General features: G+C 37.9%; 1 protein-coding gene across 1 annotated transcript; it reads right to left on the minus strand.

Annotated features, from left to right (window-relative positions):
* Nucleotides 1–31: 31 nt before the first annotated feature.
* On the minus strand, nucleotides 32–10,094 carry LOC136673255 (afadin). The gene is made up of 26 exons (XM_066648657.1): nucleotides 9,951–10,094; nucleotides 9,366–9,558; nucleotides 9,106–9,218; nucleotides 8,812–8,957; nucleotides 8,623–8,708; nucleotides 8,493–8,536; nucleotides 7,598–7,692; nucleotides 7,357–7,421; nucleotides 7,030–7,235; nucleotides 6,772–6,917; nucleotides 6,520–6,596; nucleotides 6,094–6,362; nucleotides 5,867–6,010; nucleotides 5,584–5,782; nucleotides 4,310–4,404; nucleotides 4,115–4,189; nucleotides 3,185–3,250; nucleotides 3,007–3,080; nucleotides 2,811–2,926; nucleotides 2,529–2,726; nucleotides 2,359–2,450; nucleotides 1,971–2,138; nucleotides 956–1,812; nucleotides 636–730; nucleotides 473–533; nucleotides 32–171 (listed from the first exon to the last, which is right to left on the minus strand). Exons 1-26 carry the CDS (start codon nucleotides 10,092–10,094, stop codon nucleotides 54–56), a joined length of 3,942 nt encoding a protein of 1,313 aa, XP_066504754.1. The 3' UTR covers nucleotides 32–53.
* Nucleotides 10,095–10,427: the final 333 nt, after the last annotated feature.

Here is a 10,427-nt window from a genome sequence, read left to right on the forward strand (position 1 = left end):
ACATATAAAAATATCTGTCAGAAAACATGGTATTGCCAAATGCAAAGGAATAATCAAGATGCTTGGACTTTGTTTGGTTCAATCATAGCCAAGGAAAAAAGTTGTTGGCGCTCCCTGAAGGTCAGATTCTCTGGAGCTTTGGTATTCATTAAGTTTTTGTTGTTGAGTCGCCTGTAAAGAGTTGAAACACGTGGCAAATATGAATGTATACTCAATGTGTGGCAGGGTCTGGATGTGAAGAGGAATGGATATTGCACATTTGTAGTGAACACTGAGTTATATTGTCAAAGTATAGCTTATTAAACATGTAATATATATATATTGGTCACAAATTCACCAATAATTAAGTGAACTTTAGTTAGTACATAATCTGTCAAGTCAGAGTACTAAAGTTGCCATATTACTGAACGAAAAAGCTTAGGTCCGCTTTATTTATGTTTGCATTTATATTGAAAGATATAAGGAGGCTTACCCAAACATCACTCTAACTTGCTGGGTGTTTTTAATTGCAGAACAGCCTACAGGGACTGCATCTGTAATAGTAAATGTAAAATAAAAATAACAGTACATTAAAAAAAATATATCAGTGAGGTACCCTTTTATTCAATTTTATTTTCTTATTCTGGCTTAAACACCTTTGAAGCTGTCCTTTTCAGCAGGGTTGTTTTTCTGTTGCTGTGATATTTGTTTCAAACTCTCACATATCTTTTGTCCATTATGCAGTACTTCACTGGGCTGGAACAAACAGAAGTGCAAAATAACAATCCACCATATAATAAAATAATGCAGGTAATGGGTGTATAATCAAACTATTTTACATAAATACAGAAAAACACTGATTGTCATGAATAAAAGCTGATGATACTTTTATGGAGGTCTCTTTCCTCCCCTCCATGTCATTCTTGCCATTCTTGGTGAGTGTATAATTCATCAGCAGACACTATCTGTAATGGACCCACATACCTGCTCATTCCTTTGTAACTCAGGCTGTGACAATATTGCCCCTGACATGCTGTCTTTGTCCTCCTCTTCATCCTCGTCCTCCTCATTATTCTGAAACTCCTGTAGCCTTTTCTGGAACTGCCATTCAAGGGAGAGCCTTCTTAGAAGCTCACTCTCCTCCTTGGTGCATTCTACTTTGGCTTGCAGGCGCAGAACTTCATGCTCCAAACTTTCAACTGCCTGATGTCTCTGCTGCTTCTTTAGCTGTTCCCTGGCCTCTCTTTTCCATGGGTCTGGAGAAGCACCATCTGTCTTATAACCTTGTGGCCCAGGACGGTGATGACTCGTATGTGAGAAACTCATTTTGCTTTTATCTTGAGCTTTAGCGAAAGACTGGCATGCAATATCTTGCGCTGTTTCACAGATCTTAGTAGATGTAGGATACTGAGCTGAGACATAGGGCTGACGTACCGGCTTGGACGCCAGTTTTGGACCTTTGTGTTGTTGCAAATGGTAGTTTTGTAAAGCAGAAATATACTCCAGGTTTGTAACTTGGCCATAAGCAGGTGTACCATAGATTGAGTTGAGACTAATTCTGTCTGCTGCTAGACCAGCCTGTTGGAAATTGCCAAATAATTTAGTGTTGTCTTGATGAGACACAGGAACATCTATTCGCTTTGGCTGTGACATAGGCACACAGTTAGCCACTGCTGAAATCTTCCACTGTCCATCTTGATTTCTCATCTCTGATCCAGAAATGTTAGGATTTCCTGATTGTTTGTCATTTCCTTTGTCCAGATAGAGTGGGCAATCCACTAGGGGGCTGCCTATGTCCATGAAGGACAGATTTTCTTGAGAACATGCCTGCTTCTACAAGAGTACAGAGATATAAAAAAAATATATATATTAATTATTAATTAATTAATGTTTTATATAATAGTACTCTCTGATTAAATGATCAGGCATTGCTTAAAAGTTCTGTAAAATGTTTTAACTTATCAACAACCAAATAACACACATTTGCATACCATAGAGTTTAAATTATCTCGGCCAAGTGAGAAACAGGAGAAGAGTTGAGGTTCGCTAGATCCTGACAGTTTACTTCCCTGAAGTCTAGACACTGGCAAAGTGAGATATTCCCTGTTAAATGTATTCTGATCAGGCCAGAGGTTTGAACGGTCAGATTCAGGCTCCTCCTGGAAACAATAAAGCTCACATCAGGTTCCATTACTCCAAAATTCTTATATATTATAGGATTCTGTTTAGAGGGCCATTATGATTTATATATTTCAAAGTATGGATCTATGGAGCTTCATGCATATAGCCGAAAACTTCAATTAATTCTCAGTATAGTTTCAAAAATGCCAGCTATATTATATTTACATTTTAAACATACATTTTAAAATAGCAACTCACAGTAGAAATAAGATTATCACTGGAGACCGAAGCGCAGATCTGCATGGGTGTGACTGAATCAACAGACATTTCCTCAGAGTTTTGATGAGCACCTAGAAGGAGAAAAAGGAGGGTTAAAAACATTTTAAATAACGCAGAGAATATGAATATCAGTTCCATCAGATACTTGCATGCCAAGTTGGGGTTTGAGCGATATTCCTGTCTGTGCTTGAACCATTTCTGGTCTTGTTTCCTGATTAATCTCTTTGTTGTGTGGTGATATCCCTTCATGACTGGCAGTGCTGAAGAAGCAAATACACTTTGCTCTGGGATGCCATTCACAATAAAGCCCTTGGATGTCTGCACAATCTCTGCGCTATCATCACCATCTTGTAAAGGCAAAAATCAATATGCCGGTTTAAAATATGGTCAAAATATTAATTGTTACATACATAACAATTGCATACATTTACCACTTGATGTTGATTTGCTTTGGTTAAACACATCTTCCAGGCCATAATACACAGCTGCTAACTTTGCAATCACAAGAGTCACAGATGTTCCAGTGCACACCAGTATCTCTGCAGCCCTGTTACAGAATAATGACCATTGATCATTGACCATTCTACATTATTAAAATGTATCATATCATAATATTTATTAAAGCACCGTTCTTGTGCTACTCCAATAAGACTCTTGCTATCCACACTAAGCAACTGGTCCCCTGGAGTCAGCCTGCCATCCTAAACACATAAACACAAAGACATAAAGAAAATTAAGTTTTAAATGCTGATTAAAATTTGACATACATATGAAGGTCATTTGTCACTTCCTTGACCAGACTTACCACAGCTGCTGCTCCCCCATGGACAACAGATTTGATGAAAATTCCCAGCTTCTCTTGTCCAGCTCCCTTCATTATCAACATGTTTAGAAATCAGATGACAAATATGATTTTATTATTGAGAAACATAAAATGTATGACTTAATGATAGATTATTTACACATAAATTCATTCATTCATTCATTCATTATCTGTAAGAGCTTATCCAGTTCAGGGTCACGGTGTGTCCGGAGCCTACATGGAATCATTGAGCGCAGGGTCGGAATAGACCCTGGAGGGGGTGCCAGTCCTTCACAGGGCAACACACACACTCACACATTCATTCACACCTACAGGCACTTTTGAGTCGCCAATCCACCTGTGTTCCAACGTGTGTTTTTGGACTGTGGGAGGAAACCCACGTGGACACAGGGTGAACACACCAAACTTCTCACAGACAGTCACCCGGAGGAAACCCACGCGGACACAGAGAGAACACACCACACTCCTCACAGACAGTCACCCGGAGGAAACCCACACGGACACAGGGAGAACACACCAAACTCCTCACAGACAGTCACCCGGAGGAAACCCACACAGACACAGGGTGAACACACCAAACTCCTCACAGACAGTCACCCGGAGGAAACCCAGGCGGACACAGGGAGAACACACCACACTCCTCACAGACAGTCACCCGGAGGAAACCCACACGGACACAGGGAGAACACACCAAACTCCTCACAGACAGTCACCCGGAGGAAACCCACACAGACACAGGGAGAACACACCCGGAGCGGGACTTGAACACACAACCTCCAGGTCCCTGGAGCTGTGTGATTGCGACACTACCTGCTGCGCCACCGTGCCGCCATTTACACATAAATATTACAAACAATATATAACAGCAAAGAAACAGGTTGCAGTTACATTCATTGATACTATAAGTTTCACCTTAGCAGCTATGATACTTATGCCCAATCCGCTTTCTGAAGGCTTTCGTAGTGTCATTTTCACAATCTCTGGTTTCTGGATATGAAAAGCAAAAAAGCAATGAATATGAATATGAAAAGCAAATTAACGTTTTCCACAGGATAAAGCTATTTAACCCTTACAAAAATCTTATATATTGTGAATGGAAAAACTTACACATTTTGACCTGTTTATAGGGACACTGTCTGATGTCTGGAAGTAAACAGTCCAAGACCCAAGAGAGAGATGGTGATGATTTAGTGTACAAAGACCTTCAGGAGTTGGAAGGATAAAGACCAGTAAGAGAGATAGGGGAAAAAAAAACATGTTCGTACACTGACAAGCAAACACTCTTCATTTTTTTAATATAATGAAAATAAGTACCATCTGTGAGTCAGACATACAGCATGTGTATGATTTGACTTCAGTATGGTTTATATATAAGATGACATCACATAATTTAAGCATGTTATTCTATGACTGTATTTGTAGCAAATAGAACATTATATCAGAGGGGAAATATGTGACAAGTTGTAGCATAATGAGCTTTTCTGGGCACAACATGGCTATTTTTTGGTACTGATTAGTTATTTGACTCCATTTAGATTTATTCATTCATTAATTCATTCATTATCTGTAACCCTTATCCAGTTCAGGGTGACGGTGGGTCCAGAGCCTACCTGGAATCATTGGGCGCAAGGACAGAATACACACTGGAGAGGGCGCCAGTCCTTCACAGGGCAATACACACACACACACACACACATTCACTCACACCTACGGACACTTTTGAGTCACCGATCCACCTACCAACATGTGTTTTTGGACTGTGGGAGGAAACGGAGCACCCAGAGAAAACCATTTAAATTTAGCTTGATATATTTTTAACATATATATTTTAAATGTTGATGTGCTGTACTTTTAAAATAGTGCTACAGTTGTTCTTTATTGTTTGCTCCAACTATCAAACCTTAGAAATAAATTACAACAATGATACATGTAATACCACATGAAAATTTCCATAATTCAGTTATATATTGTCAGCAAAACAATTAAAAATAAAAAGTATTAATGGTTCCTTAGCAGCCTTAGCTGTTGCAAAGCTTACTCCAAGTGAATTAAACCAGAATCAAATGCACAGTATTTGACCAGCAGGAAGTAATGACGAAGTTTCAGACGTAGAACTAACTGCTTTGGATGCCATCTATCATTTGCAAAACCAAGGTGTATCCATATAAATGGCCCACCCAGTAGGTCAAATATTGACTTTGTGTTTGAGGTGCTGCCATTATCATTTTTAGTTTTTAAAGCAGTGTATTTTTTTTCTCTTTGTAAGTGGAACTCAAACGTTTAAGTTTGATCTGTTTATTTTCTGAAAGTTTAGGTTTAAAGAGGTCCTGTACAAAAGCTGTGATGTCTAGAAGAAGAGATGAGGTTTGAAACTTATTTACCTTTGTGGCATATTGGTTCCAGAAACTCCTGAAAACCCAGTGGAATTCCTTGAACAATCTCACTTGAGTAACCCTCCTCAGGCAGCAGGAAAGGCAGGTGAAGGTACAGGTCTTTCTCTATTCTGATATCCTTCTCCTCTTTCTTTAATGTTTCATGTTCTGTGCTCTCTGCCATTGCCACTACACTCTCAATCAGAACCTAGAATAATTTAAAAAGTTATGAATGGCTGTTCTTGTACGTATGTGGTTATGTGGTTTGTGAAAATAAAGCGTTTTTACTTACATATGGAATGCGAGGTTGTTTGTGTGCATAATGATATTTAGCCAATAATGCCCTTAGCTGTAGGGAATTCAGCTTGAAGCAAGTGGTATGTATTTTCTGAGCATCTTCATTAGCATAACTGTTCATGGTGAGTAGAGTAGTTGCCTGGAGAAAAACAAACACTTATTATGTTTTAAACCCGTGCAAATGCTCTGTAATGCCTGCTCCATAAGACAGCTTTCCCATACCTGGATTATGCAGCTCAGATGGCAGTCAGCAGCCAGCTCTAAACCCTGTCTCTCTGCCCAGGCCTCCACATGATTTAGCCGCTGGCGCAAGGTCATGCCCCAATAGTGTGAACACAGTTTGGAGCCTGAAGCAGCTTTGGTGAGTCTATTCAGAAGCCAGGCTCCCATAAAGTGGAACAGCTGAGAAAAAAGCTGAATGCTGAGAGCAGGGTTGACCCGGAATCTGCGCAGTAAACCCATGGTCTTAGTGAAAGAGGCCAGTACATTTTCTAAAAAAGAAGAAAGGAGCAAAAAACATGTCATTAAACCAACTTGAAAGATGACTAAAGTCAACTTTTTTCTCTTATTTAATTGTATACTTATTTATTTATTTAGAAGGGGGAGGTTACTCTATAAATTAACGCATTGTTTGCAGAGAAGTTTTACCTATTCCTGCTGCCTGGATACACAGAAACACTGGCATTTGACTCTCAAGGTCAACCAGAAGATGATGTGAAAGATAGCTGAAAAAAAAAATATTTATTGAGTATTTTATAGAAGACATGGGACCCATACTCAAAATTGCATATAATGAATAACTGTCATAAATAATTTGCGATTAACACAATTCAAAACTAGGTTTAATCTATGTCATGATGTAGGGTGAGATGTAGAAAACAGAGTGGTAGCTTATCATACGTAAATGTCTTCTGAACCAACTCTGCCAAAGCTTTCTGGGAATGAAGTGTGATGCCTGCCAGATCTCTGTCCTGCCTGATGAAATTCAAGAACTCTGAGGTGTTTGACATCCAAAAAGCGAGAGCCACAGTAATCCCTTTCTGTGTCTGGAGTAAACCCAAGAAAATGAAATTAGAAATGCAGCCTTTGGAGTGAAACTGCTGTTTGATTAATTGGGTGATCAATTCACAAGCCATAGTGCAAATTGTTTCATCTTACCTGAATGACATTGTCCATCAAATTCACCATCTTGTTGACTAAAGCAGCCACACGTTGTGCTTTCTTTTTGGGATTTTTTTGGTTTTCTTTGCCCTGAATGAGCATAAAGCGACATGCCAAATAAAAGGCATATGCTGGAGAGAGCTTAAAGTGTACCGTGGAGCTGTTAGTGTAATTTACGACAGCAAGCAAGAAGGCTTCTTCTTCTGAAACAGAGGACAAGGTAAGTACCATTAGCTTAACACAAAATAATCCATAAAAAGTCTGACCGCATTTATGATTGGTCATTTTGCATTACTTGATGGGTGCTAAAAGAAGCCTACTTACTTTTCTCTTCTAGCTTTATACTTAGTGGAAGACTCCATTTTAGCTCTGAGTTTTCTGACTGTATGCTGTCAGAAAAATGACTTCAGCCATAAAGGACACATAAAGAGCAAATTGATTACATTAATTATTTTGTGAAAGCAAAAAGATTAATCCATAAATTTTAAAAAAAGAATATACAAAGTTTTATTGTGTGTTTGTTTGTTTTTTAAATGTCAGAAATTAATGAATGCTGTGAATTCACCTTCCATTTTTGGCCTCAAAAGTCTGATGCAGTTTTTCAGACAGTGACTCTAATAATCCCTTCTTATTAGGTGACTCTCCATCCTCTAGTCTGCCCTGAAAATAAAAAGAGATCAAATGATAGTGAAAAGCAAATCAATGTGAAAGATTAAAGAAACACTGTGTAAATGATAAAAATAAATCTTGAAAAGGAGTGTTTCAGTATGTGCCAATGATTGTTAGGGCACCTAAAGTAGCTACAGGTGCATCTCAATAAATTAGAATATCATCAAAAAGTCTTATTTCATGCGTTTATTTTTTTTTAAAGTTCATGATTGCGGCTTACAGCCAATGAAAACCCCAAAGTCATTATCTCAGAAAATATGAATAATCAAAACAAAACACATGCAAAGGTTTCCTAAACCTTTGAAATGGCCCCTTAGTTTGGTTCAGTAGGCTACACAATCATGGGGAAAACTGCTGACTCGATAGATGTCCAGAAGTCAGTCATGGATACCATCCTGCTGTATCCAAGTATATTAATGGAAAGCTGAGTGGAAGGAAAAAGTGTGGTAGAAAAGGTGCACAAGCAATAGGGAAAACCGCAGCCTTGAAAGTATTGTCTAGAAAAGGTCATTCAAAAAAAGAAATTAACGCTTGAAATAGATCACTGCATATAATGAATCTATGAGTTTCACATTTTTAATTGAATTACTGAAATAAATTAACCTTTTGATTATAATTTATTGTGATGCACCAGTACATTAAAATATTAGAACACATGCCTTCTCTTTCCTGTCAGTTTACAGTTGAGTATCATTCACATTTTGCATGTTGAGGTACTCAACACTAGACTACAACAGCAAATTTTTAGTATTTCTGGAAGTTGGCATTAGTAGCTTTAAGAAACAACCTACAGCTGGTTTCATGTGGCTGGTGGATGACCTGCGACTGTTAGACTCTGTAACACATAAGAGATCATTTGAGATTAGTGTACTATACTTCATTCTACAGATCCGTTTATTAGTTTGTATCATTCAGGCCTACCTGATATATTTTCTTCAACCCTCAGTACATGACATTCCGACTCTGATGGATTCATCACCACCTTCTCTTGTTCATTATTGTCCTTGCTTGAAGATTAATGGACCATTAAAACAAGACTCACATAGTGACATACGGTAATTGAAAAAAATGTTTTCATTTTCTGGGCTTGGCTTAATTTGTATGACTCACCAATTCATGTAACCTCCAGACTTGCCATCATATGTCTCTGATGTATTGGTGTTTTTCTTCTGTTTATTTGTCTTCTGTTTCTTTGACAGTGTCCTCTTGAAGTTCTCTATGACTCCAAGTTTTTCCTTGACTTCCAAGTCCTTGTTCTAAAATACAAACACACCTTGTCAAATAACCACCAGTATTTACAGAACATTTATAAAGGTGAACATGGGAGCATCCAACACTCATCTCAAACTGAATTCAGCTGAAGGCTGTGTGAGGATAAAGGCCAGTAATTTAAAAAGAACTCACCTGAAAAGTCACGTTACTATCTTTCCTCAAGATGAAACTGCCTTCAGTAGTGTTTTTGTTCCAACTAAGCTGAACCAGTAAGGGTTTTTCACTGAGATCCAGTCTTCTTTCCTCTATATCTCCAGATGACCAGGGAAACAGATATTACAGTGGGTCAGGCAGTGCACAGAATTTATTTATATTTTATTTACATTTTTAAATATGATATAGACACTAAATCAGCAAAAACCTTATATGAATTGTAAACATTATGAATTCACCTTCATTCCCACAGACTTCATATATAGAGTATGGGTGAGACTCAGTGCTGACGTCTGGCTTAAATTTCTCAAGTAGAGTTTCAATGACCTCTTGTGTGGTAGAAGTGCTGGACACATGAATACATTTGGTAGCAGAGTTCCCTGTAGTGTGGTCCTGAAGGTAAAATCTCATAACTCCATGGAACACTAGGCCCTGTAAATAAATTAATGGTTAATATTAGAGAATGACAATAAAAGTTTACCTTCTTAAGAAAATCTTAACTCTTCTACAGGATTGACCATGTACTATACATTTTAATGTTTTTACTGAGTTTATTCCTGATTCCATGAATGTATCAGAAAAAGAATACTAAGAACATTAATGTTAATTAGTTCAGACCTATCATATTTATTTTTATTATGTTTACTGTCACTGCATATTTCTCGAAGTAAAAGTAATATCTAACAGTTAAGGGTCAGATCCTACACTTCTCACATTCAGTGTCAAATCATACATATCTCACAATAAATATTAAAACCTAGCATCATTGCTGCTTTCCTGAAAGCTTAAATATGATCGTTCTGAAGGTGGCTGTGTGTATTTACCTCATCAGGTTCACTGATCTTGAACAGGTCCAGCCTTTCTGAGTTCCACTGCCTGATTTCTGCTTGAAGTCTTTCTCGATCAAGATTCAGATGAGCTAAAAAACTTTCATGGTCCAAAAAGGCAAAATTCCCAATGTGGGCCATTTTAATTTCTTCTCTGAAATTTGTTCTTCTTTATAAAAATGTTTTGTCCAGCTTTTGAACACAAGCTCCAGCTACTCATCCAAAAGCAAAGACTCAGTAGTCCATAGCTCCTCTTTTCCCACACTATCTGAAAATCACTCTCTGCTTCTGGCCTGTTTTTTTGCCATATTAGTTCCAATTATGTAGTGAGTTACTCTACCATTAATAAGATTACAGCATACAAAGGGGCATTGTTCTTGTCCAAATAGCTGTACAAAAGGCCCAAGCACTTATAGATAGGCTGTTATCCAGATTCTATGGCTAATGAGCATAACTGCATCAAATTACATACAT

This window comes from Hoplias malabaricus, chromosome 1 (genome assembly GCF_029633855.1).
Source record: "Hoplias malabaricus isolate fHopMal1 chromosome 1, fHopMal1.hap1, whole genome shotgun sequence".
NCBI lineage: Eukaryota > Metazoa > Chordata > Actinopteri > Characiformes > Erythrinidae > Hoplias > Hoplias malabaricus.